This window comes from Pseudorca crassidens, chromosome 13 (genome assembly GCF_039906515.1).
Source record: "Pseudorca crassidens isolate mPseCra1 chromosome 13, mPseCra1.hap1, whole genome shotgun sequence".
Taxonomy (NCBI): Eukaryota; Metazoa; Chordata; class Mammalia; order Artiodactyla; family Delphinidae; genus Pseudorca; species Pseudorca crassidens.
In genome coordinates this window covers 16,314,355-16,342,345 of record NC_090308.1, presented here as the reverse complement: position 1 = coordinate 16,342,345, position 27,991 = coordinate 16,314,355, and the positions used below count along the sequence as shown (strand labels likewise).

Sequence of the window (27,991 nt, the reverse complement as noted above, 5' to 3'; positions counted from 1 at the left end):
GCATATAGTGTCTTATTTTTTCTTTTTTTTTTTTTTGCGGTATGCGGGCCTCTCACTGTTGTGGCCTCTCCCGTTGCGGAGCACAGGCTCCAGACGTGCAGGCTCAGTGGCCATGGTTCACGGGCCCAGCTGCTCCGCGGCATGTGGGATCTTCCCGGACCGGGACACGAACCTGTGTTCCCTACATCGGCAGGCGGACTCTCAACCACTGTGCCACCAGGGAAGCCCCGGCATATAGTTTCTTGTAGTAATCTCTCATGATCCTTTGTATTTCTGCAGTGTCAGTTGTTACATCTTTTTCAATTCTAATTCTATTGATTTGAGTCTTCTCCCTTTTTTTCTTGATGAGTTGTTTGGCTAATTGTTTATCAATTTTATCTTCTCAAAGAACCAGCTTTTAGTTTTATTGATCTTTGCTATTGTTTCCTTCATTTCTTTTTCATTTATTTCTGATCTGATCTTTATGATTTCTTTCCTTCTGCTAACTTTGGGCTTTTTTTGTTCTTCTTTCTCTAATTGCTTTAGGTGTAAGGTTAGGTTGTTTATTTGAGATATTTCTTGTTTCTTGAGGTAGGATTATATTGCTATAAACTTCCCTCTTAGAACTGCTTTTGCTGCATCCCATAGGTTTTGGGTCATCGCGTTTTCATTGTCATTTGTTTCTAGGTATTTTTTGGTTTCCTCTTTGATTTCTTCAGTAATCTCTTGATTCTTTAGTAGTGCATTGTTTAGCCTCCATGTGTTTGTGTTTTTTACAGATTTTTTTCCTGTAGTTGATATCTAGTCTCATAGCGTTGTGGTCGGAAAAGATACTTGATACGATTTCAATTTTCTTAAATTTACCAAGGCTTGATTTGTGACCCAATATATGATCTATCCTGGAGAACTTTCCCTGAGCACTTGAGAAGAAAGTGTATTCTGTTATTTATGGATGGAAAGTCCTATAAATATCAATTAAGTCCATGTTGTTTAATGTATCATTTAAAGCTTGTGTTTCCTTATTTATTTTCCTTTTGGAGGATGTGTCCATTGGTGAAAGTGGGGTGTTTGTTCAAGTCCCCTACTATGATTGTGTTACTGTCAATTTCCCCTTTTATGGCTGTTAGCTTTTGCCTATGTATTGCAGTGCTACTATGTTTGGTGCATAAATATTTACAGTTGTTATATCTTCTTCTTGGATTGATCCCTTGATCGCAATGTAGTGTCCTTCTTTGTCTCTTGTAATAGTCTTTATTTTAAAGTCTGTTTTGTCTGATATGAGAATTGCTACTCCAGCTTTCTTCTGATTTCCATTTGCATGGAGTATCTTTTTCCATTCCCTCACTTTCAGTCTGTATGTGTCCCTAGGTCTGAAGTGGGTCTCTTGTACACAGCATATATATGGGTCTTGTTTTTGTATCCATTCAGCCAGTCTGTGTCTTTTGGTTGGAGCATTTAATCCATTTACATTTAAGGTAATTATCAATATGTATGTTCCTATTACCATTTTCTTAATTGTTTTGGGTTTGTTATTGTAGGCCTTTTCCTTCTCTTGTGTTTCTTGCCTAGAGAAGTTCCTTTAGGATTTGTTGTAAAGCTGGTTTGGTGGAGCTGAATTCTCTTAGCTTTTGCTTGTCTGTAAAGGTTTTAATTTCTCTGTCAAATCTGAATGAGATCCTTGCTGGGTGGAGTAATCTTGGTTGTTGGTTTTTCCCTTTCATCACTTTAAATATGTCCTGCCACTCCCTTCTGGCTTGCAGAGTTTCTGCTGAAAGATCAGCTGTTAACTTTATGGGGATTCCCTTTTATGTTATTTGTTGTTTTTCTCTTGCTGCCTTTAATATTTTTTCTATTTAATTTTTGATAGTTTGATTAATATGTGTCTTGGCGTGTTCCTCCTTGGATTTATCCTGTATGGGAGTCTCTGTGCTTCCTGGACTTGATTAACTATTTCCTTTCCCATATTAGGGAAGTTTTCAAATATAATCTCTTCAAATATTTTCTCAGTCCCTTTCTTTTTCTCTTCTTCTTCTGGGACCCCTATAATTAGAATGTTGGTGTGTTTAATATTGTCCCAGAGGTTCTGAGACTGTCCTCAATTCTTTGCATTCTTTATTCTTTATTCTGCTGTGTGGTAGTTATTTCCACTATTTTATCTTCCAGGTCACTTATCCGTTCTTCTGCCTCAGTTATTCTGCTATTGATTCCTTCTAGAGAATTTTTAATTTCATTTATTGTGTTGTTCATCATTGTTTGTTTGCTCTTTAGTTCTTTTAGGTCCTTGTTAAACGTTTCTTGTATTTTCTCCATCCTATTTCCAAGATTTTGGATCATCTTTACTATCATTACTCTGAATTCTTTTTCAGGTAGACTGCCTATTTCCTCTTCATTTGTTTAGTCTGGTGGGTTTTTCCCATGCTCCTTGATCTGCTGCAAATTTCTCTCTCTTCTCATTTTGCTTAACTTACTGTGTTTGGGGTCTCCTTTTCACAGGCTGCAGGTTTGTAGTTCCCGTTGTTTTTGGTATCTGCCCCCAGTGGGTAAGGTTGGTTCAGTGGGTTGTGTAGGCTTCCTGGTGGAGGGGACTGGTGCCTGTGTTCTGGTGGATGAGGCTGGATCTTGTCTTTCTGGTTGGCAGGACCACATCTGATGGTGTGTTTTGGGGTGTCTGTGAAACTTATTATGATTTTAGGCAGCCTCTCTGCTAATGGGTGGGGTTGTGTTCCTGTCTTGCTAGTTGTTTGGCATTGGGTGTCCAGCACTGGAGCTTGCTGTTCGTTGAGTGGAGCTGGGTCTTAGTGTTGAGATGGAGATCTCTGGGAGAGCTCTCGCCAATTGATACTACGTTGGGCCGGGAAGTCTCTGGTGATCCAATGTCCTGAACTCGGCTCTCCCACCTCAGAGGCTCAGGCCTGACACCCAGCTGGAGCGCCAAGACACTGTCAGCCACGTGGCTGAGAAGAAAAGGGAGAAAAAAAGAAAGAAAAATAAATAAATATATAAATAAAATAAACTTATTAAAATTTAAAATAAAAAATATTATTAAAATAAAGAAATTTTAAAGTATTAAAAAAAGAGAGAGAGCAACCAATCCAATAAACAAATCCAATGATAACAAGCCCTAAAAACTAAACTAAGATAAACATAAAAATCAGAAACTAGTCAGTCACATACAGCAAACCCCAAGTCTACAGTTGCTCCCAAAGTCCACCGCCTCAATTTTGGGATGATTCTTTGTCTATTCATGTATTCCACAGATGCAGGGTACATCAAGTTGACTGGCGAGATTTAATCCGCTGCTTCTGAGGCTGCTGGGAGAGATTTCCCTTTCTCTTCTTTGTTCGCACAGCTCCTGGGGTTCAGCTTTGGATTTGGACCCGCCTCTGTGTGTAGGTCGCCTGAGGGCCTCTGTTCTTCGCTCAGACAGGACGGGGTTAAAGGAGCTGCTGATTTGGGGGCTCTGGCTCACTCAGGCTGGGGGGAGGGAGGGGCACAGAGTGCGGGGCGGGCCTGCGGCGGCAGAGGCCTGCGTGACGTTGCACCAGCCTGAGGCGCGCCGTGCGCTCTCCTGGGGAAGTTGTCCCTGGATCCCGGGACCCTGGCAGTGGCGGGCTGCACAGGCTCCCGGGAGGGGAGGTGTGGATAGTGACCTGTGCTCGCACACAGGCTTCTTGGTGGCGGCAGCAGCAGCCTTAGCGTCCCATGCCCGTCTCTGGGGTCCGCGCTGATAGCCGCGGCTCGTGCCCACCTCTGGAGCTCGTTTAGGCGGTGCTCTGAATCCACTCTCCTCATGCACCTGAAACAATGGTCTCTTGCCTCTTCTGCAGCTCCAGACTTTTTCCCAGACTCCCTCCCATCTATCTGTGGCGCACTAGCCCCCTTCAGACTGTGTTACGCAGCCAACCCCAGTCCTCTCCCCTATGCTTACTCTCTTGGGCCTTCCTCCAGAACAGGGTAGGGTGGCCTTCTATTTAAGTTCCAGGCACTGCTAAGCCCCTCCCTTTTCATAAAATGTAAATCTAAGTCCTCCTCTCTTTGCCGTTGCAATGTTTATGACTATATATCAGGCCAGCGCATAAAATAACTAATTCCAATATTTATCAATTACACTGGGGCTAATATTAGAACAAACAAAGTAGATGAAGGATTGTTGAAGGAAGTGCAGTGTTTTGGTTTCTCAAAATCAGGGGTTTCTACAGATCCATAAATGCCTAAGATCTTCATATATGGGTTTCCATGTACCCTTCCTGTCTTCCTGAACATGGGCTTCAGTCAGGTTTTCAGGAGAGTTAGAAACCGCTGCTCTAGATTTTCTGTAATGTGTTCCCCAGTCAAGCCAGAGTTGAGAACCTGACACGTGCCACTTTCCTCTGGCCCCCGTGAAACCCATGGCTGAACTTGCTCTAAGGATGTTATCAGAATATTGCTAATAATTCCATACAATTTTTTCTTATGAAAATTCATAGAATATATTTCTCTATGGCATTACAACTAGGAATAGATGTGAATGGACTGTTTTCCACGAAGAGTAATATACACTGTTTGTTAGCTTCTTGAAAGTTTAGGGCCAAACTCTTGACCCGCCTCCTACATAAGCAGTTAGGACTTCACAACATATATTTTGTGTTCCTCGATATTGGGGTCTGAGAGATAGATGGATGACTAAATAACACCCCTTTCCTCCTGCCTGGGTTCTAAACTATGTGAGAAATCAATACTGGAGACGGAGATGGAGGTCCACATGTCAGCTTTATTACCAAGTAAAGCTGGGTGGGAGAACTCAGCTGCGGAGTGAGGAGAAATGGACCGGTAACATTCCATCCTGACTTCCACAGACTTGCCCATCGAGTCACAGATTGTGGCTGAAAGCCCTCGCCCTCCTCTACAGGAGGATGTGAAGTCTCTGCAGACAGGCACACTCTCCCCAGAGGAGAGAGCATCTCAATCCTTTATCCCAAAGGCACAATCAGAAAAACCATCTGGCCCTGGAACCTGGCTTACCTCCCCGAATGAGGGGCTGGGGCAAGAGGCAGGAGCATGGCTCTGTGGAGACCCTCCCATATGGGGAGGGGAAGCCGTTACCCCCAACACTGACCTTTCTCCTTTTTTCTTTCCTACCTTCATTCTCCCTTTGCCCAATTTCCTTAACTAACTGTTTAGCTAATTGCATCATACGTATTTTTGTAAAATTCTTTACATTCTTTTTGGAATAGCTTGGGTCGAATAATTTAACTAAAGAATTTCCTTTAAAATCATAGGAATCCTAATATTTTTCTGGCATGAGGTAGCAAGACCCCACACATTTAAGAGTGCTTCAAGAGGAAGGCACCAGAGGAGCCTCTGTGTGCCTTGTCTATCTTTAATACCAGCTTTTTAAGCTCTGTCTTTTAAAAACCCAAAGAGATCTATACGTCAAGCCTATTAACATGTATCGCCTCAGAGTAGCTATAGTTAATATCTTTACTGAAGACAGATATTACAAAATGTTCTATCACAAACCCACTTTGTACAGGTAACAAAAAAATAAAAAATAGATAAGCTGGTCTTCATTAAAATGAAAGATTTTTGTGCATCAAACTATCAACACATAAAAAGACAACCTACGGAATGGGAGAAAATATTTGCAAATCATATTCCTGATATATATGTAGAATATCCAGAATATATTAAAAAAATACCAACTTAACCACAAAAAAATTAAACAATCCAATTCAAAACAGGCAAAGGACTTGAATAGACATTCATCGAAAAAGGATATATACAAATGACCAACAAACACATGAAAAAGATGCTCTGCATCATTAACCATCAGTGAAATGAAAATCAAGACCACAATGAGATACCAGTTCACACTTACTGGGATAGCTACAATTTTTTGAAAATGGAAAATAACAATTGTAGAAGAGGATTTGGAGAAATTGGGACCTTCAGGCATTGCTGCTAGGAATATTTAGTGGTTCAGCCACTGAGGAAAATAGTTTGGTGGTTCCTCAAAAAGTTAAACATAGAACTACCCTATGAACCAGCAACTCCACTTCTAGGTAGAATCCCAGAAAAAATTGAAAACAGGGACTCAAATGAAGACTTTTACAGAAATGTTCATAGCAGCACTCTTCACGATAGCCAAAAGGTAGAGAAACCCAAATGTCCATCAATGGATATATGGATAAACAAATTATGGTACTTTCATGTAATGGAATATTATTCAGCCATAAAAGCTAATGAAGTACTGATACACGTTACAAAATAGATGAACCTTGAAAACATTATGTAAGTGGAAAAAAGCCAGACACAAAAGGGCAAGTATTGTGTGATGCCACTTATATGAGGTACCTAGAATAGACAGATTCATAGACAGAAAGTAGATTAGAGGTGACCTGGGGAAGGGTGGGAAGAGGAGAGGTATAAGGGAGCTATTGTTTAATGGCTACAGAGGTCCTGTTTGGAGGGATGAAAGAATTTTGAAAATAGTGGAGATAGTTGCACAGCATTATGAATGTAATTAATTCCACCAAAACGTACACTTCAAAATGTTTAAAATTTTGTCATATAAATATATATATATAACATATAAATAGCATTTTATGTTATTAAGTTTTAATATTAAATTAAACAAATTTCAGTTATATATTTTACCACAATAAAAAAATAACCATTCAAAATTGACAACAGTTAAAATTGTATTTAGGGAATCTAACATTCCTTCCTTTACTTTTCTCAGCAGACACCTTGCTGAAATAGTGAAATGCAATGTCGTTTGTATCAAATTAAACTTTAACTAATAGACGTCGATATTTTAAAATAAAAAACCAAGATGATTAGCAAGTGGCGAGACAGCTTTTTTCTGTGCTTCCTTCTGAAAGTAACAGGAAATAAAAATGAAAAGCAGGTAGATTTTGCTGCCCAAAAGAACGTATAGGGGCTTCCCTGGTGGCACAGTGGTTGAGAATCTGCCTGCTAATGCAGGGGACACGGGTTCGAGCCCTGGTCTGGGAAGATCCCACATGCCGCGGAGCAACTAGGCCCGTGAGCCACAACTACTGAGCCTGCGCTTCTGGAGCCTGTGCTCCGCAACAAGAGAGGCCGCGATAGTGAGAGGGCCGCACACCGCGACGAAGAGTGGCCCCCACTTGCCGCAACTAGAGAAAGCCCTCGCACAGAAACGAAGACCCAACACAGCCAAAAATAAATGAATAAACAAATGTGGGGTTTAAAAAAAAAAGTATAACTTATAGTTACCATTGAATTGTGGTCAAATCTCATTATTCACATCCCACGAAAGGGATGTTAGCTAGTTTTAGTCAACTGGTGTTGATGTTAACACGTGGAATACGGTGAAATCTTTCCCAATGTTGTTGGGAAGCCATTTACCCCTTCTATTCCTTGAATGTTTAGTTTCTTTCCTTAGGAGCTGCCAGTATTATGCAGGTAACACAGGACCGCACCATCATCCCCTTTAAGCTGCAGCATTGCAGACAACGGCTCACGTGCAACCCTGCTTCTTTTGCAGAGCATAGGAAACTTGGAAACATGACTGTGACCGTGAAGAAGACCGTCCCCTCTCCTGAGGCTGTGCAGATTCTCTACCAGCGAATGCGATACGAGTACGAGTTCTACCACTACGTCAAGGAGCAGTTCCACCTGCTGAAGCGCAAGTTCGGACTGAAGTCCCGGGTCAGCCACCCCGTGCTGAGACCCCACTTCTTCCTTCCGACCCCACTGGAAACAGAGGAGCCGATTGATGACGAGGAACAGGACGATGAGAAGTGGCTCGAAGATATTTATAAGAGGTGATGCCAGCTCTGTGTTGCCTCCAATGGCTTAATCTCCCTTTCCAGAAAGTTTTTTGTTTGGGGAAGAAAAATCCTTAAGGGACGAAATTAATGCTCGGCAGCATTAAAAAGAACAAAACGTTCCCACAGGTTGGGGTCATTGGGAGATGCCCGGTTTTGCGGGTTTTGTTTGATTTTATTCTGTGTTTTTCTGGCTCCTTGGGTCCTTCTGAGGTACGCTACATGGCTCCATCACAAGGCATCTCGTCATAAAATAGCTTTTCTTCCCCCAGCATAAACAAGAGAACGTGGAGAAATAGCGCCTATAGCCCAGTAACTTATCATTTGTAAGATGACCTATAAAAATATTACCTCAGTGGTAGGAAACATCCAGACGTGTATACTTCAGTAGAAACACAAAACCAGTTCAGAGACCAGGGGATCTACTCTAGAAGGATCTAAGAGGAGATGGTCAGACAGATAAGGACATCAGAAGGAAGGATGTCCCTGGGTAAGTGGTTTCTGCCCACATGGGTAGAATTCTGCCTCTGGTCCATCTCAGGGGACACTTTCACCAAGAGCAGCACGCTTATTATCGCTGAAAGAGCAAGTAGGCTTGTGCCACACCCTTCCCCAGTCCAGAGCCTTGAGTACCTCTCAAGGTCAAAGCGCACAGCAAACTCCATTGAGACATTTCATTTCCGAGCACCATTCTGACAGATTTCAAAGTAGCATAGCCAGGAAAAGAGTTTGTTGGCTGTGTAAAGAAGAGCACAGGCAAGACAGATCAACTCTGGAGGACATGTGGCCCAGGAAAATGGCATGGCTGTGTCCTTTGCACCCTATATGAAGCATGTCTCTTACCAGCATTGCTTTAACTGGAAACCCAGGAACCAATTTCGCTCTGACATTTGACTCCTGTGGCGTAAGTTCCAAGTCTGACCACAGATGATGCACGATCTATCAGGCACACCCCTGGCCAGCTGTGTCCCAAAGCAGCTGGTATCTTTTACCTTCTAATCCCTTAAGAGGTACTTGTTTTTGGTGTTTTGGGGGGTCAGAAAGGGATACCGAGTTCTGTGCAGGCAGCAGTCGAAATACAGTTCCACTTATTAGGGAAGCAACTCCCTGCTGAGGACCCTTACTAGGACATCGGGAAGAGAAGCAGGAGCTTCTGGGTAAGAGACTGCTTGGCTAGAATTATGAGTAGTTGTCTGCCCCCAAAGTGATCTGAGTAGAAGTTGGGCAGTTCCATTCCTCCACAATATCTCTTCCCCATCCCATTCCCATCACCTGCCCATCTCCGTGATGCCTTGGTTCAGTCATTAGAAATCTATTTCTTCGCATTTGAGATGTTTTCATCTTTGACCAGCCCCGCCCCGAAAATACATATACTCTTGGGTGGATACTATATAGCCAGCCGAGAAGCAGGGGTGCAGGTGCTGGTGACAGGCAAGGTACTTGGGACAAACTTTGTCTCCTTCATGTTTTTTCCCCTAGAGCCAGCCCTTCAAGAGCACTAGCAAAGTGTGAGTTGGGAATACTTAACAGTAACTAAGACTGACTTTACACAAGCGACACATTTTCTGCTTTTCAGAAACCAACAAGTCTCTCTAGAATTTTTTCTTCGTTCACTAAAATTGGACGGTAGCCAAGATATAAAGCAAGTCGTTTGGAACCTGTCAGGTGTGCACTAAAGCTACTTTATTATGAGATGTATTGAGAAGGCTTCACCCCGCAGGAGTCCAGTGAAGGCTGGGACCACAGAGGCACAGAGACCAGCATTTGGCCGCTTGTGGGCCTCCTTTCTGCCTCAGAGAACTGGGGCAGGGAAGTGATGAAGGGAAATGTTCTTAGAAGAGGAAAGATCCTTTGTCCTGTTTAGAGAGACCAGGGCCCTACCATTAGGCTTACTTTAAAAATCAACCTGGAGACGAGCTATCATACTAACAACAGAGCAAGAGCTGCTGCCTGGTACCTTGTGAGTCCATTCCTTTGAAATCGCATATAAAGAATGATCGTTAGTTTACACACTGTGCAATCTCATTATCTGAAAATAAGGTCTGCTAAGTGTTCTCTGCTGTTGTCAGCACATCAGGACAATTCGTCATTTAAAAAAATGCATCCTCTCAGTGCAAGTTCACATGGGCACTTCTGCCTGTGTGTTCAAAGGCATTTATTGTCAGCAGTGATCATTATAGCGTCACAGCGAACGAGGCTGGCTGATTTACTTACAGGGCCTTAATGTAATTTTGCCCCAACAAACAGCCTCTAGGCCCTAAAAGTCGAGGCACTTCATCAGTTTGTCTGGCACACACGACAACGTTTCTTTGGCCCTGAGCCCAACACAGTTTGTACTTCATGAAATATATTGTACATTTTACATAGTTTAATTTAAAAAATACATTTTAAGCTGGTAGATCTTTGACTGCCTTATTTATTATAAGCTTTCAGCACATTCCAAGGTTTTAGTTACTCAGGAAGGAGTTAATTAAAATGATTTTATTTTGGTCTGATGGATGTTTTTTAAAAGGAAAATTATTATTATGAACCTTCAGCCTACTTTCCTTGAGTGCCGTAAAAGTGCTTGTAAATTGTTTTGTTTTTTTTTTTTAAGAAGAAAACATGGTGTTTGACATTGATGGAAATTCAAAAATATATATGGAACTGAAACATTAGCTTAGCTAAAATAAAAGCAATCTGTGTTTGAGATGAAGTGTTCCTTAACTTATTCGTTACCCGTATAAATAAATGAATATAAATAAGTTGAAATTTTTTCCGTTCTGTCGATAGCTGGAAATAAAGGTGCCTGCAGATCCTCACTGCCCCCTCAGCCTTCTTAGTAGGCCAAGCTTCTTCCTTAAGATGTGATTTTGGGAAAGATGTATTTTTAACAATCTAGAAACTCTTATAATTAGATGACACTAAACACCTGCTGGCTTCGTCGCTATGTGCACTGGTTGGTTGGGTGTCAGGGTGCTTCGTCGGAATCCCCAGCCATGATAGTGGGGTATCTACGCTGCCCACCTGCAGTCACGTGGGAAAATAAGGCTATGCCATCCCACGTCGCTCGGCGAGTACTCTGATCTCCTTCTCAGACATGCAGAGCCTCCAAAGGTGGGTGATTCTAACCTCCCAAGTGAGCAGGCTCTAATCCAGAAATGCTCTTCCTGAGAAGCCTCACTGCTGCATCAAATGGAACTCACACAGAGAGAGAGGGAATCCCCGAGCTTTCTAAATACTGGACACTCCAGTCCAACTCCATGTGACTATTTTGTAAAAGAAAAGAACCAGAATCTTGGTACTAGATGAAAGAAAAATCCATTTTGCTTAACTTAACTTCAAGTAAGAATCTGAGCGTCTTAAACAGCAAAGTGATAAGTGGTTACCTTTCTTTATCAGTTCATTTGTCTGTAACCCAGTCACAAGATGTTTGACTCTGAGTGAACTTTCAAGGCAAAAGTACTACACAAAACCGGGACTCTGCCCCCTCTGCAGCTGCTTGTGTGTTCTGAAGTCCGCTATAAATGTGCTGTTACCCGCGGGCTTTTACCCAATGAGCTCTTTGGCCTCAAATGAATCTTATAGGCAACGGCAGTCTTTCTTAAAAGGCAAAATGATGCTCCACAGCCATTCAGGAAGACAATTCTGTGCATCAAAACTGTGAAACTCCCTTCAAATAAAAATAAAGAGGATTTATTTTACTAAAATAATTTACTTCCACCTGATGACAAAGAAATCGATTTTTTAAAGTATTTTGAATACCCTGCCAAAGAAAAGTCTATTTCAGGCTACCAGTATTGAGTCTGTTAAGAAAAACACATGGAACTTCTTTCACAGCTCAGAAAACTCATTGTGGTGTAACCCAGTGTATTCGTTTGCTAGAGCTGTCATAACGGAGTCCCACAGACAGAGTGGCTTAAACAACAGAAATTTATTTTCTCACAATTCTGGAGGCTGGAAGTCTGAGCTCAGGGTGTCAGCAGGGTTGGTTTCTTCTGAGGCCTCTCTCCTTGGCTTGCACACGGCCGTCTTCTCCCTGTGTCTTCACGTGGTCTTCACTCCATGTGTGTTCATGTCTGTATCCAAATTTCCTCTTTTTATAAGGATCCCAGTCATCCTGGATTAAGGCCCACTCTGAAGACCTCATTTTAATTTGATCACCTCTGTAAAAACCCTACCTCCAAATATAATCACATTCTGAGGTACTGTGGGTTAGGGCATCAATATATGAATTTCAAGGGGACACGAATCAGCCTGTAACACCCAGATGACAGCAGAAAAGTTAGAGGAGATGAAGTAAACTCCAACTAGCAGAAAAGCAAACCTAAAATCACAGACCACTAGGGCTGCAACGGGGCTCAGCAGTCATCTGGTCCTTTCCCTCATTTTACAGATGAGGAAACCAAGGTCCAGATGGGAGATGCAAATACATCAGGGGCTTTTTCCATTCAGAGTTTAATTAACTTTTGAGTATCTACCAAATTAAAACCGTAAAATAGTGATGGAGCCAGCGTCCACCTGCCGACCTAGAATCCGGAGTGGAAATGATAAGGCACATTTAGCCACTCCCAGTACCACCTGCCACCTGAAGGGAGCACAGCAAGCTGCCCTCTGCAGCTCTCCTAGGAGCTGGGGGTGTAGGACCCTCTCCCGCAGAGGGAGGCCCTATTGGTTTTCAAGCACTTACATCCTCAGAAGCCGGTGTCAGATATTCTAGATTTTTCTCTCTACTCAGAGGTTCTTGTTTTTGGATAAACAGATTTGAACCACGTTCGCCGATCTCAAATTATAGAGTTTCATTTTTCTTAGAGGCAAAATGAAAAGTCACGTCCTACTTCCTGTAAGGCGTTTCAGATGGACCCATCTCAAAAAATAAAGTCAAACGCAGCTCATAAAACTAGTTGAAGGTGAGTGCAGACATGCCCTTGGAAAACCAGAACTAGAGGCTAACCAGGCCCTGATCACTCGCAGGCCTCCTTGCTCACCGACTGTTCCACTCACTTGAGAATTCCTTTCTGCCTAGGGCAGGCTTGGCTCACAGCTCGGGCACTGCTGATTCCCAGGGAACACCCAGGCCCACAGATGTTCATGGGTCACAGAATTGTGAACTGACCACTTGTGCATTTTGGATCTCAACTTGTAAACATGGGGATTCCCTTTTTTAAAAAAAGAAAGCAAGAAAGAAAGAAAGAAAAAGAAAAAAAAAGGAAGGGAAGAAAAATCACCACGCAAAGGAAAACTGTGAGCTAAGTTTTTCCTTTTGGAATCTTGGCGTGTGGGTGTAGCTATCTTCAATCTGGCTTTTGCCAGACACTGTATGCTTTGGGCAGGCATGGAGCAATCTGCCTTACGCTGCACTGCCAGAACATTCAGACTTGACCTGTAACACGCCTCATTCCAGTCCTGAGCAGGGACAGCCGGGAGGACAGGCTGCGCCAGACGCAGCACACTGACTGCTTGGTGCAACTCAGAGAAGAGGCGAAAAGCAGGAAGCAGAGCGTTGACTGACTGGGGCAAGCAGCAGAGTCCCCAGGTCCGAGTCTCAGATGGTCTGTTTCACTGGGCATTTGAGTAAATCACTTGACCTCCCCACGCCTGAAGTCAACCCAGCTGGAAAGCGTTAGGAAGAACATAGGACGTCCCTTGACAACGAAGAGCTGCTTCTGGGCTGAACCTTGTCCCACCCTCTACCCCCATATGCTAAGAGGCTAAGAACCACGGTCCTTCTGAGGCTGCGTCCCCAGCAAAAGAGAATAGAATTACACATAAGTCCAGATCCGTTGATGCCCCCAGTCCCTCACGTCTTCCAGTGCAGTTGCCCAGTGTACCAATGAGTCGAAAAGCAGCACTTCCGAAATGTCAACGGAGCTGATAGGAAGAGGCTCATTCTACTGGATGTGAGTCAGTGTTATTATCCAAGACAAACGACTCTGTGGATTTCCATTTTTCTCAACACTCCCTTCGGGAGTTTATCTAGCTGTGAGTTATAGGATTCCTCTTTAACTCACAGCTTGTACTAAATACAGCCTTCCTCTAAGTCCTTTGAAGGACCCTGTGTCTGTGATCCTATTAATAAGGAGCTTAGACCATCCTTGCGAATTAGCACAGGCTGTGCACAAGGAAAATTTCAATAAAAGTTGAAAACCTGACAGGACGGGTGCTGTACTTTTTGGAACCTTATTTCTCATTCTCAGAAGTGGCATCAGTGCTATGATGTGGGAGAAATCTGGTAATGATTTTGTGGGCTGCTGATGTGTTCAGCATGGCCCATCCTTCTGAGGGCCTTCCTTCCACTATAGGACGGCCATGGTTTGAGACTTTAATACGTTGGTTACTAATGTTTCACATGCAAAGGAGAGCTACGACACTAACCGCAAACGTCCTTACAGCCACCCTATTTGCTGGTTGTATCAAATATACTGCTTTCTTTCCTCCTTTCCTTGGCACACTCTCCTATGTGTTCTCCATCTTTGATTGAAAGTTAATGAAATTCTAATCCAGTGCATGTTCCCAAAGGATAATTCACGAACCAGGTGTGTGAGATAGGCGTGGAGAAAACCCTTGTGTTTACCTGGGAAATGCCGAAGTTCAAAGACTAGTGTCATACAGTACAGCGGTATTTTAAGGGCATGCTAAGGGCCTGGAGGAATATTGCAGTTAAAAAACTCAGTTTATTTTGTCAAACCCTACATTTCTCAGAACTAAGACCCATTAATAGCCTGTGGAACTAGTGTTCTGGAGATTATGCTTTGAGAAGCATTGTTTTAATGTAAGTCATTTCCTCCTCATTGGAAGAGTTTCTTTCCCTCTGCTGTGGTTCATGTTTTGGTCTTCCAATGGTCCATGTATCCTGCCTGAGGAAAATATATTTACCAATGATTAACATTTTGACAAATAGAAGATGAAGGCCAATAACATGTTTAGTAAAATAATTAACAAGGAATCATATTCTAATTTTGCTTATTCGCCCTAATTTCAGTTCCCTCCCTCATGAGAAAGTCTTTTTAAAATAAAACTTTTTATGCTTTTTAATATGATTTGGGTACCTCAAATCCATTCAGTCCTTCCATGACAATGGTGCTCAAATCAAATTGGGTAACAGACATCTGCACCCTATCTTCCCTGGTCTGTGGTTGGTTATACAGTAGGAAGGAAACAGTGGCAAAAGAGAGATCTCAAGTCGTTCAGATAAGGTTGGTGTTTGGAGATAAGAACTCTCAGCTCCTGAACCTGAGCTCAGCTTTTGCACCTGTGTTGTTCAGCACACTAGGGGGAGCCGTATCCATAACAATTTACTCAAGAAATGCCAAGGTCTTTCCAAACCTAATTTTTCTCCCATACCTGCTTATTTTCCTTCAATGCTTTAGGGTAGTATGGGCGAGGCAAGTCATGTTTAAGGTATTTAAGACACAACATACACACTGTCAACCCAGCAATAGGTTATTATTTCTCCCAGTCTCTGTAACCTACTTTAGTTTTGTTGCTCTTGTTCTAAAACCACTATAGTATTTTTAAAATCAGTCTTTATCAATCTTTCCTGAGTGTGTTATATAATTACAACATGATTGAAACTCTGATTTGATGGGTCACAAGAGGTGACTCATGTGATGACTCGATGATCGTCATAACCCTCAAGGCAATCCCGCCATTGCCCGCCATTGCAGCTAAAAAGGTAAATAGAAAGTAGTACAATGGGGCTTCCCTGGTGACGCAGTGGTTGAGAGTCCGCCTGCCAATGCAGGGGACGCTGGTTCGTGCCCCGGTCCGGGAAGATCCCACATGCCGCGGAGCGGCTGGGCCCGTGAGCCATGGCCGCTGAGCCTGTGCGTCCGGAGCCTGTTGCTCCGCAACGGGAGAGGCCAGAACAGCGAGAGGCCCGCGTACCGCAAAAAAAAAAAAAAAAGAAAGAAAGAAAAAAGAAAGTAGTACAATGAAACAAACATGGATGTCAGAAGAAGTCAAGAATGCCATATTGCCCTGTCATCAAGGCAGCCCAAACTATAAAATTCAGATAATTCTCAATTCAAATTATTTTAATATACAAAAACTCACTGGCACACAGACGGGCTCAATGTGGAGGAGGTGAACGATCAGTGAAGACCTGAATAAAAAGATTTCATATAGGATTTGTGCTACACCCCCAGAGACAGTGGAATTTGCAGAAAATAGCAGGGCACTACCTTTATAGCAGATCTGCAAGAAGGGTCTTGTACCCTGTGTGTATAATAGGAAATAAAGGTCCCATGAAGTTAAATAATGAGCTCCTGGTAGCACAGTAAGTAGCAGGGCCAGGATGCATGTCCAAAAAGGCAAGATACGACGGAGGCTGACTGCCAAGGACTTTGGAAGAAATTTGTACTTCACTCTGAGGGCAACGAGAAGCTCCCTTGGGCATTTCAGAAGAGGAAAGCAACATGAGGAAACCATTTTTCTATTTCTAAATTAATTAACAGGTGAGCTGATTGTTCTCCCTTTGTCCTCATCCCCTTCCTTTCACTACCCTTCTTCACAGACTCCATCTCCTGAGATGCTGGTCCCTGTGAATTGTGTCACCTGGCCTCACTGCCTGCTGCCTCTCTGGTAGATTTGACCGATGGGTGGCGTGCAGGAAATGGGGAACTTCTGAATGGAATTCTGCCTCTGACTATATAATGGGGGAAGAAATACAAGGCAAAACTCTGGTTTAGTCATCCCATGTGTGCATGGGGGATGGGCTCATCGGTGTTGGCCATGAGACTGGAGAGGAAGGACAGAAGCCAGAACTTTAAGTTGACTGATTTCAATCAGTGGAAAACAGTGCCTTGCATAGAAGTGCTCAGTAAATATTTGCTGAGTTGAATACACCACAAGGAGCTAAGGGAAAATACAGCATTAACTCAAATATTTCCAGCTTGGGTAGAGATGTAAGTCATAGAAATGAGATGGTGGGGTGAAAGAGCTGACTTAGTGGGTAGAGGAGTGCAGCTGGAGATGTGTGGCTGTGTTGAGATCAATGTGCTTGCTCACCCCTTCCTCTATTTCATTGTCCTCAGTGGCAGGGTTCCTAGTGGACATTACATGGATTCCCCCCAGCCCTCTGTGTGGCCACAAAGCACCTGGGACTGGGTCCCAAATTCCCTCTAGTCAGCACCAGAGTGCTGTACAAATCTAACCATTTCTAGGTGTGCCATGATGTGGAGAAAAAGGTTGGGAAGCCCACTTCTAATTTACTCTACCCAAAATACACACAATTCTTTTGATTTTTTTTTCCTCAACACAAGTCTTTTCTTTCCAGGTCCTGCAATTCCTTTTCTTTTACGCTAATCATTATTTGACTTCCAAGTAAGCATATACAGATACCAGAGCACTGATTCACCATCAATAAGGGGACCTGTTTAATTTTTCTAGCAAAGATAATGGATTAGAAACGTGTCCATCTTAGACTGCTACAGACCAATTTGGAGAACATGGCAAAACTAATTGACATAAAAGCAAATCTTTGATTTCAGCTTCATGAGCACCCGCCTCGAACAAACTGGCCAACCATATATCCAAAGAAAAATAGGAATCAGACATTTATTACCATTCTCATGCTGAAAATAATTAAGCTGTGCAGCTAGAGTCTCCCTGTCACTGAAATGATTAAAAAGTAAAACGCTTCCATAATTATAAATGGTATTTAGTATTGATCAGCTAAACCATGATCAATATCCAGTCTTGATATTCATCCCCAAAGAGGGTTTTATATATATTACTTGGCATTCAAATATCTGCATGCTAAAATTAAAAGAGTTTGAAATTAATATTTTAGAATTCATAAATTAAAAATGCAAAAGGTAGTTTATTTGACTGGATAGTTTAGGAGTCAGAGGTAAACATTTATTTCAGTCACACATACTATGCCGCACATTTGCATAGTTCCAAATCATGTTTAAAAACACTTGCATTATAGGGCTTCCCTGATGGCGCAGTGGTTGGGAGTCCGCCTGCTGATGCAGGGGACTCGGGTTCGTGCCCCGGTCTGGGAAGATCCCACATGCTGCGGAGTGGCTGGGCCCGTGAGCCATGGCCGCTGAGCCTGCGCGTCCGGAGCCTGTGCTCCGCAACGGGAGAGGCCACAGTAGTGAGAGGCCCGCGTACCGCAAAAACAAAAACAAAAACAAAAACACTTTGATATATGTTATATCAGCCCTATGTGTAGACAGCTATATGATAGGAGTATATATAGGAAACTGAAACTCAAAGAGGCAAATTGATTTACGTGAAGTCACAGAGTAGCTGAACTGATTCTAGAAACTTCTAATATTTTGTCTGTTGCTTTCTTATCTAAATTATGCCTCCACAGCCAACATACAGGAAATAATATTCTTTTCTCTTCATTCATTAGATATGCTTACTACATCATAACTTCAGGGTTCCCCTGGGAGTCCACAGGAGTGCAACATTTGAACTCTTATCCTAAGAGTTTGATTTAACATAATAGAAACAGCTGCTCCTCATTTGGGGCATTTTTTTGAAGCTCTTAACCCAGACACAAGCCTTTCACGGGGGAGATTCTACTGAAATAAGACCTATATTTTACCTGGTTTGATCTTTACTACATACTACCTATTAGTGTAAATTTTAGTTTCATGGAAATAAAGAGAAAAAATGCAATGTGATTGGATTAAGACATAAACTTAGTTAAGTGGAAATCTAAAAATGTCCCCTTTTCCCATTCCTTGTATATTAGTGTCCAAGTCTTGGGGGCAGGTTGTAAGAATGAGGAAGCGGGAGGCGGGGGCAGAAAGAAAAGATGTCAGGAATCAGGTTTCCCAGTCTCCCCGCACTTTACCTCCTTCCCCAAAAGACTCCCCTTCATTTCATCCCTGGACTTCCAGGCACTTAATCCCTGTGATGGTCAGGTGAGATATGTGTTCTAGTTGTAACTTGCACTGGGGCTGTCTTAGGCAAATCCAGGCCTCTAGCTATCTTCCTGACTCTGGCCAGAACGCTAGCCTGAAACCCAGGAGCACTACGAGGGCAGAGGCCAGTCGCTGGCCTCTACGCAGAGACTCAGATGCAGCAAACACTCTCGGATCTCAGGGACTATGGATATTTGCCCTTCTATTATGCCCTCTTTTCTTGTCTTCTCTTTTCTTTCTTTTTTTAAAATAGCACAAATAAAAAATACTGTTCAATATCACTTATATGTGGAATCTAAAAAAAATGATACAAATGAACTTACTTACAAAACAGAGAGAGACTCACAGACATAGAAAACCAACTTATGGTTACCAAAGGGGAAAGGGGGGAGAGGGATAAATGGGGAATTTGGGATTAAGAGATACACACTACTGAATGTAAAACAGATAAAGACCTACTGTACAGCACAGGGCACTATATTCAATATTATCATATAGGTAATAACCTATAATGGAAAAGAATCTGAAAAAGAATATGTGCATATGTATAACTGAACCACTTTGCTGTACACCTGAAACAAACACCACATTGCAAGTCAACTATACTACAATTTCAAAAAAGAAAAGAAAAAATGAAAATGATTTTGCTGTATTACCCCGTATATGCCTCTATGCTCCAGTGAATTGACAGGCTTTATGTTGTTTTGTGCAAGTGAACACAAATCATAGAGGACTCTGATTGGGGGGTGAGTAAGGACTTTAAGCAGAAGCACATTAGGAAAACTCACAGAGAAAAAAGTATTAGAATCTCTGAGGTTAAAAAAAAAAAAAGAATCACAATTAAAAAGTAAATAACAGGGCTTCCCTGGTGGCGCAGTGGTTGAGAGTCTGCCTGCCAATGCAGGGGACGCGGGTTCGAGCCCTGGTCTGGGAAGATCCCACATGCCGCGGAGCAGCTAGGCCCATGAGCCACAACTACTGAGCCTGCGCACCTGGAGCCTGTGCTCCACAAGAGAGGCCGCCATAGTGAGAGGCCCCCGCTTGCCACAACTAGAGAAAGCCCTTGCACGGAAACAAAGACCCAACACAGCCTAAAAATATTAAAAAAATTTTAAAATAAAATAAATTTAAAAATTATAAAAAAAGGTAAATAACAAATGGGGGGAAATACTTGCAGCAGAAATGACAGATAAAAGATTGAAACTGCTACATAAAGAACTTACATAAATCAATAAAAAGAGTAAAACATGTGCAAAAGACATGTTAGTTCTCAGAACTCAGCTCTACAAAAAGCTAAAAACATGAAAAAATTGTCATCCTCATAAATAACCAAAGAAATGTGAACTGAATCACTGTGACGCCACTTTTGACACTTTAGTGACAAACAAAACATAAGACATAAAAGTGGGCTAATGTCTGGGATGAGCAGAGTATGGTGAAACATTCTCACTCTGCTGATAGCAATAAAATCAGTACCTTTCTGAAAAGTAATTTAGTAATTCATACCAAAACCCACAATAAAGTAAACACTGAGATGCTAACTAGTTTGGAAGCTCAGCTGAAAGTGCTGATTTCATAGCATCATAACCAAAATCTAGAATCATCTAAAGACATCAGGCAAATGACTCAAAGTCTTGGTCTAAAATATTGTGATAACAGTATCTCTCAATCTCCAAGAAATGTGAACATGGCCTTTATTTGATTTAGAGCATTTAGGTTATAGTATATTGAATCAAACAATGTTAAATTAGTCTCATTATCTTAGAGTCAGTCTGGATGTAAACTCCTTCCCACTGACTGCCAGCCTAAGCAGCCTCCAAAGGCGGAAGCGGCTCCACGACGGCCCGCTTAGCACATCATCCTGGGCAGCCCATTTCTAAACTCAATAGAAACACACATTTGTATTTGTGCAAAATACAGTTTTGCACACTGTCACTGGGGATATGGATAGGACTGGATTTGAAGTTGGAGCTTTTTGCTCAGATGAGTTATATTTTAATTTTAAAAAGTTGTGAAATTTCACTATGTCAAGCATTCTTAGAATAATTAAGCCATGTCTCAGTATTTTTTAACTGCTTTCACCACAGTTAAAGATTTGTTGAAATGGAATTGGCTATGGAGGGTACAAACCCACATGTAAAGTGATTATTCTTACTGAGTATCTCTAGCCATTTGCTGAGATTTTTCTCTTTAACAGAGCTCAGATATCTTCTGGTTGCCAGATTCAGGCAGGGATTAATTTCTAGCTCACTGAGTGACAAAGTACATTTACCTTTCATTCATTTGTAAGTTTGTTATCCCAAGCATCGCATTCATAAATGAGAGAAGAGACTTGCAATTTTTAAGGTGATCACGAAGGTTTGAACAATCCCATTATTGTCTGTTTCTACACAGAGCCAAGAAGACAAGTTCTACCTTCTAAAGGAACAGAATGATCTAAAGATCTGAGCCAATCAACCCGGTTTGTCTCTGCTCTTTGAACCTCCTCTTTCCCGCACAGAGCCAGACACCCCAAGCCAGCCACTTTCTGTGTCCAGAAATATCGTTGATTGCATTTCTTTCACAGCTTGGGTCAAATTTTATTCTTGACTACTCATAAATCTACTTCTGTTAATTGTGTGGACTTGCTGGTTTCAGGGCCAGAAACCCAACCTTAACTAGTTCAGACAAAAAGGAAATCTGCTGTAAGAGTAAAAAGTATAAAATCAAAGGAAGAATTGAAAAAAACAAAATGCAAGAAGGGCTGGGGAGCAGCTGGGCTCCGGGGCAACTGGAACCAGGAACTATCTGGTGTCTCTCTGCCTCTCTCTGTCTCTGTCTCATTTACAGGCCAGCCGGAATGTGTCCCCCTCCCGGCTCCAAAGCTCCCAGACCTCACTCAGAGCTTCTATCACCACAGAGAAACTGGCTCCTTGTTAGAACTCAGAGAATTCTTGGGGAAAGACACTGATTGGTTTAGCTGAGTCAGCCCCCGCAGAAGGCCCGGAGGAAGGTTCCCGTGGTATAGATCACATGATCCCAGAGACTGGTAAATATTGTGAATGATGCAGACCTAGAGTCTGTCATACAGAGTAAAGTAAGTCAGAAAGAGAAAGACAAATACCATATGCCAACACACATATATGGAAATTAAGGGGAAAAGAATGTCATGAAGAACCTAGGGGTAAGACAGGAATAAAAGCACAGACCTACTGGAGAACGGACTTGAGGATATGGGGAGGGGGAAGGGTGAGCTGTGACAAAGCAAGAGAGAGGCATGGACATATATACACTACCAAACGTAAGGTAGACAGCTAGTGGGAAGCAGCCGCATAGCACAGGGAGATAAGCTCGGTGCTTTGTGACCACCTAGAGGGGTGGGATAGGGAGGGTGGGAGGGAGGGAGACGCAAGAGGGAAGAGATATGGGAACATATGTATATGTATAACTGATTCTCTTTGTTATAAAGCAGAAACTAACACACCATTGTAAAGCAATTATACCCCAATAAAGGTGTTAAAAAAAAAAAAAAAAGGAGTGTCCACTGGAGCATCTTTTTAGATTTGCTTTTGAAAGCTCTGCTCAGTATTTCTATAATCAGTCACAAGGAACAGATACTTCTGTGAAAATAAACTAGTGAAAATGTCATTTTTAAATTGGGAAAATATAAAATTAGAGAAGAAAATTAAAATCAATCACAATCTCACATTTTAGGGCATATCTTTCCAGTCTTTTCTATATACATGTATTCTTTCCTATATCTAGTATATAACTGAGATCGTGTCAAATGTACAATTCTATATTGTGCTGTTCATTTGAATGTAACAAAAATTATTGATAACATTTTACACTTATAAATCCCTTTAGATAAGGGGCTCTATAATACATCAGAAGATGCGTGAACTTCTTGACTTTATATGCAAAATCTTATAAGCATATTGGTGTGTATTTCTTTTGGGAAGGGGTCCAAATTTTCACCAGATACTCAAAATGGTCTGTGACCAAGAAAATGGTTAAGAACTATGCCATTCAAGTTTTCAAAGCACTTCCACACACACTACAATAGACTCAGAACTGCTGCATATTTAATATTTTACTCGCATCTAGTCACAAGTGACGCAAAGGTTGGTGTCATTAGGCACAGGCACACTGCAACTTGTAAATGAATGAATCTGAATCACAAATGTTCACGCCAGACCCTTCGCTTGTGGGCGAGCCTAGCTGGCGTCCACCAGCATCTCTGCCCAGCCAAGCACCCTTATCCTCACATAATGACTAATACTTGTGAATGTGAGAACCGCCTGTTTCTATAAACTGTGAAGGTTAACAGTTGAAGGGGGCTGGCAGGTGCAGGGAGGGGAGTGGTGTGCTATAGAGTTAAGATTCTGAGAGAGAACACAAGATCTGAGGGGCTTGTGGTTAGGGTGCTGCTGGTGAATTACAGAGGCATGGATAGAACTGGCTGAACCAATTTAGCCTAAAGCTATTTCACTGCCTGAATGACTAGGGCTCCTAGGCACTGACAGAGCTTGGAGCAGTGCCTTCAGGACAAGATCGTTCAGATAATTCAAAGCCAAAAGCAGAGGTTTCAGGCAAAGTATTAAGTTCATCTATATAAATTAAATAGCCAACTATTATTCAAGTCTCCCCTTCGTGGTGAATTGCATACAACTTCAGTGGATTTAACCCTCTTTGATTCTGCTCTGATTAAACTATTTGATAACGGCAAACTTTCCTTCCATCCAGTGTAGCCTTGTACTGTCTCTTCACCTCACACAAGTCATGTTCTCTGTTCCTAGGCACACACTTATCTTAATCTTCATTTCCCAAGGGACTACCCTTTCACCCTCAACAAAAACCACATACACATTTAAACTTGCCTTGGGTCTCCATTCTGCAGGGGAGCCCAGGTCCAGCGTAAAGAACCCCCAGCTGCCACTTTAATGGTACATTCTCAGGTAGAGCCAGGTCTCCACCTGCTTTGTGTTATCACGCTGCTACTTAAAATGCCTCTGTCACCCTCAAATATATAATAGCCGATTATTTAACCAGCAAACGCGAGTTTATTCAAGAATAGACAGAAGAACTGCAATCCCGGACACGTGAAATACGGCGGAGCACAGGCAAGTGCAGAGACAAGGAAGGGGAACTTGCTTTTACAGGGAAAAAGGGGGAGTGGGAGGGGCTGAAGTAACCAAAGAGTCCATTGGAGGAAGCTGAGAATCCAAAGTATGGAGGCTTCTCATTGGTTGGACTGCTAGTCTCTGATTGCCCGGGCTGTTGTCCCGCGAGAGAACTTTTCTTCTTCCGGCTGGGTAGGGAAGTAAGCAACATCTTCCTGCTGGAGATGTAGGTGTACATCTCTTCTTATTCAGAGTGATTGAAGATGCATGGCGGGGGCTTGAGAGCTACCCCTACAGGTCTGTTGGGACTCCAATTTTAGCTGAGGTTTCTGAATTCCACACCTCCATTCAATGTTTCCATTCATTCAGATCCATTCTCTGATTTGCCCGATTGGTAGGTGTTCATCACAGTCATTTTCCTCAGAAATGTCAAGATCCAGTTCTCAATTATAAAATTCTTTTAAGTTTCTCAAGGTTAAACTCACACTCCCTTTCTTATTGTTGGATTCCCATTCGGCCCATGGGAAGCAGATTTTAGAGTTAACCTTGATGAGTGAAAAAATGTATTGATCAAATAGGTTCTTTACTACACAGAAAGCAACTAGACCCAACAACTGAGAAAATCCAGTGGAGACAGCTTGGAATGGCAGGGCTCACTCCCCAGTGCCCAGGGTTCAGCCTCCAGTTTAGGGGAAACCTTCTGGAAGCCCCACCTGACCCTCAAGAAACTGCTCCTCCCTAGCACTCGCCACTCTACATTGTAAATGCCCATCTAACCATGACCTTACCCTATAGACCACACCCTCTTTGAGGGCAGGGACCTTGCCTGTCTTCTTCACTTCTGGGTCTGCACCACCTAACACAGCATTTGGAATGAATGAGTGAACGAACGAATGAATGAATGAATGAACGAGTGAATAAATGAACTATTCCTTTTTCTCTGAGCAAAGAGGGGTGGGAAATATGCAGTGAGACAGAGGAAGGAGAAAAAAATAGGAGAAATGGAGAGAGAAAGAAAGCGACCATAACCTGTTACCTCTTGGAAACTATCACTAAGGGTCTGACAGGACTGGAATTCCCCTGGTCCGCTTCTAAGGGATACTCCATGGTATTTTATTTAAACATTTAAAACACATAAAAAGAAAAAATCTGAAGAGAGAAAATCATTCAATATGGGAATCTTACTCTGAAAGAACCAAGCAGGTAGGTCTAATAAATCAGGCTTTTCCTCTGGCTCCATGGTGTGTGGAATGATTTACGACACCCATAAAGCAAACTAAAGGACTTTGAGCTGAGAGACACTCCAGAGGCCTGGAGCTGGGATGGCGCAGACACGGTTGTATTTGAAGGCGTGGCTCTGAGGCTGAGGGATGGACGGTTCACAGTTGCCCTGAGTCCACGGGGGATGGAGTTCAAAAGAGGAGACGCGTCAGCAGCAGCTCTGTCCATGGCTGATTAAAACGATGGAATGTAAAGTCGGAAAGGGGAGGAGGGCGTGGATCAGGCTGCAGACTTCCTCAGTTGGTCCCCAATTTGCAGCATTTCGTTCAAATGTAAGGGGCCATCATACCTGATACAGCCTAATGCAATTTCATACTGTTTGTAAAAATCATTAGAATGCTTGAAATAGAAAAAAAATACGCTCAGGCTTTACATACAAAGAAAATAACTGTGTATAAAACAAAATAAGAGTGGTCTCCAAGAGATATTAGCTGATTTGCACATTCTGTCAGTTCAAGAAGCCAGACATAGGGAGAATACAGGAAGGAAAAATGGAAATCTTAAAGGAACAAGAGGCTGCAGCTTACAGAAGAGATGACCTTTCACTAAAATGTCCCTAGTAAGTTCTATCTACAGTTTCTCATCAAACTTGAACCAAATGTACTGTGTCAGCGAATCCTAAATCGAATTTTCAGCACATTACCTAGGCCGCGGGCGTGGCCCTGGATTCGAGAGCTGTGCTAGTCTTAAACTATGAAGAGTTACTTCATATAAGGTTGAGGTCCCAGACTTCTGGAATGAAGGGAACAACAACAAAAAATTAATGGAGACATGGACCCAAAATAGGATTGTCAGGGGTTTTTGTTTTTGTTTTTGGTCAAGTTAAAACAAAGAGGGAGGAGCAGAAAGAGAAGAAACGGAGGAAGAGGAAGGGAAGGAATAAGAAGTGGAGGATGAAGTGGGGAAAGGGAGGGGGAGAGAAGGAGGAGGGGGAGGGGGAAAGAAGTGGGGGGAAGAGGAGAGAACTTCAGTCCACCATGACCATGATTTCGAGAAAAGAATGGACAGTGTAACACACCACACACACACACACACACACACACACACACACAAAGCTAAGAACAAAATCTCCAAATTAAAAAGACATGAATTCATATTTATGGAAAAAATCACTCATTTTCATTTTCTCATAGGCAGGCTTTGGGGAACAAACTGATGGACTAGTGTAGCATGTGGGCTTTGAAGCAATACAGGGTCAAATCCCGACTTGACCACCTACTAACTAACTAGAGCTGGTTGTTTCAAGTCCCCCAGACATAGCTCCCTCTTCTGTGAGGCAGGGACACTCACTTAACGGCAATTGTGAGCAGGAAATGAACCCAGCACATTAGGGCTTAATAAATAGTATCTGCTGTTATTCTTGGGTGTATCCTTTGACCCTCCTTTATCTCTAAGACTAAGCGTGAGTATAGGTAAGTGTTGGGATTGGGGCCAAGGGTAGAAAGGAAAGGTCACTCCTGGTACTCCCACCCCCCCAACGTGAAGCTGTGCCTCTTTTGGACCACAAACCCCTCCCCTCAGACGAGATTCTGTGGGATCTTGTCCTCTTCCCTGTTAGGGAGTCCAGTTAAACTTGATCTCATCTGACTAAAGATGGTACCTGAAGAGACAAGTTAGGTGGGAGGGGCCTCTGGGTCCTGCCCATCTCGGGATTCTCCTGGGCCAGCGCTGGAAGCCCCCTAGGGCTCCTAAGAAGCCCATCATTTTGATTTAGAATAAAATTGATTTGTTTGTCGACCATAAAGACAGATGAAGTACGTGTTGCCAAAAAACAGAGGATTTGGCCGTGACTGGTTCTTGCATTCCGTAGACCTTTTTAGCTACAAGATTTATATCAGAGTGGAAGATATGGCCGCAAAATGTACGAGAGTTAAGTGCGATCACACTCCTCCCCACTTCCCTCCTGCAGACAAATGACAAGCAGATTTTAAAGGAAAGAGCTAAGGCTCTGGATTTGAGATGTTCTGGGCAAAATGATATCACCTCCTCACTGGTATACTCTGAGATGCTGTTTTAAACGTTGATTTGCTCAGAATTAGAACTGAACTCTGTAGAGGAAACTGGAACAGTAAGAACCAAGGCCTTTCCCAGGTAACCTTGAGGAGAGGTACCAGCTCGGCTGTCAGGTGAGCTGCCCTCAACAGCATCTAGATCGTTCATCTCTTTGAGCCTCTGTTTCCCAACAGGAATGTAAAACTAATACCAGCCGATTCTCTCTAACAAGACTGGGGCAAAGACCAAAGAACACTGTTGATCTGAAAAAGTTCACAGCACAGTAAATTTTAAAAAATGCAATATGGTATAAAACTGTGATCACGGTAATATTACTGGAGTTTCAACTCTGTTCTTTCTTTAAAGGCCTGAAGTTTAAAATTACAACATACCAAATAGGGGCTTCCCTGGTGGCGCAGTGGTTGAGAGTCCGCCTGCCAATGCAGGGGACGCTGGTTCATGCCCCGGTCCGGCAAGATCCCACATGCCGCGGAGCGGCTGGGCCCGTGAGCCATGGCCGCTGAGCCTGCGCGTCCGGAGCCTGTGCTCCGCAACGGGAGAGGCCACGACAGCGAGAGGCCCGCGTACCGCAAACAAACAAACAAACAAACAAAATACCAAATAAAATAAATGCTTGTCTCAGTCTACAGGACCTCATGGAAACTTGGCTTTCAGCCGTGGAGTAACCCAGATGCTCTCAAGGGTCTCCTGCCTCTCGAAACACCAGCCAACATGGCCTCCGACACCACCACGAATTTCAGCTCTGCAGCCCATGGGGCCTCCGGACCCTCTGTAGGATCCTTGTGTTTTCCAGAGAGGCTTACCTTCTCATGGCCTCTTCTCTCCTGGGTTCCTGCCTCTTTGTGCTGAAGATACAGGGCCGGTGCATGGGGCAGAGGGAAGAAGCAAAGAGAGGCTTTACAGCACGAAAGCCTTCCAGGGAGTGCTGGCCACGCCCCACACCTGCTCCTTTTCTCCT

General features: G+C 42.8%; 1 protein-coding gene and 1 long non-coding RNA gene across 4 annotated transcripts in view; one reads left to right on the top strand and one right to left on the bottom strand.

The window, feature by feature from the left end:
• Nucleotides 1-21,902, top strand: part of UST (uronyl 2-sulfotransferase) — a 300,699-nt gene extending 278,797 nt beyond the window's left edge. The window contains exons 8-9 of one of the 3 annotated variants that reach the window (XM_067701810.1): nt 7,490-7,769; nt 9,349-10,461. In XM_067701810.1, the coding sequence (XP_067557911.1) occupies nt 7,490-7,769; nt 9,349-9,448 (380 nt within the window). In that variant the 3' untranslated portion in view covers nt 9,449-10,461. Of the gene's footprint in view, nt 1-7,489; nt 10,462-21,031 lie in introns of those variants that run through there. The other 2 variants (XM_067701813.1, XM_067701811.1) reach the window with 2 other exon arrangements.
• LOC137204457 (uncharacterized) lies at nt 11-27,940 on the bottom strand. Its single transcript, XR_010933630.1, has 2 exons — nt 27,837-27,940; nt 11-2,933 (listed from the first exon to the last, which is right to left on the bottom strand). It is a non-coding gene; the product is annotated as an uncharacterized lncRNA (long non-coding RNA).
• Nucleotides 27,941-27,991: the final 51 nt, after the last annotated feature.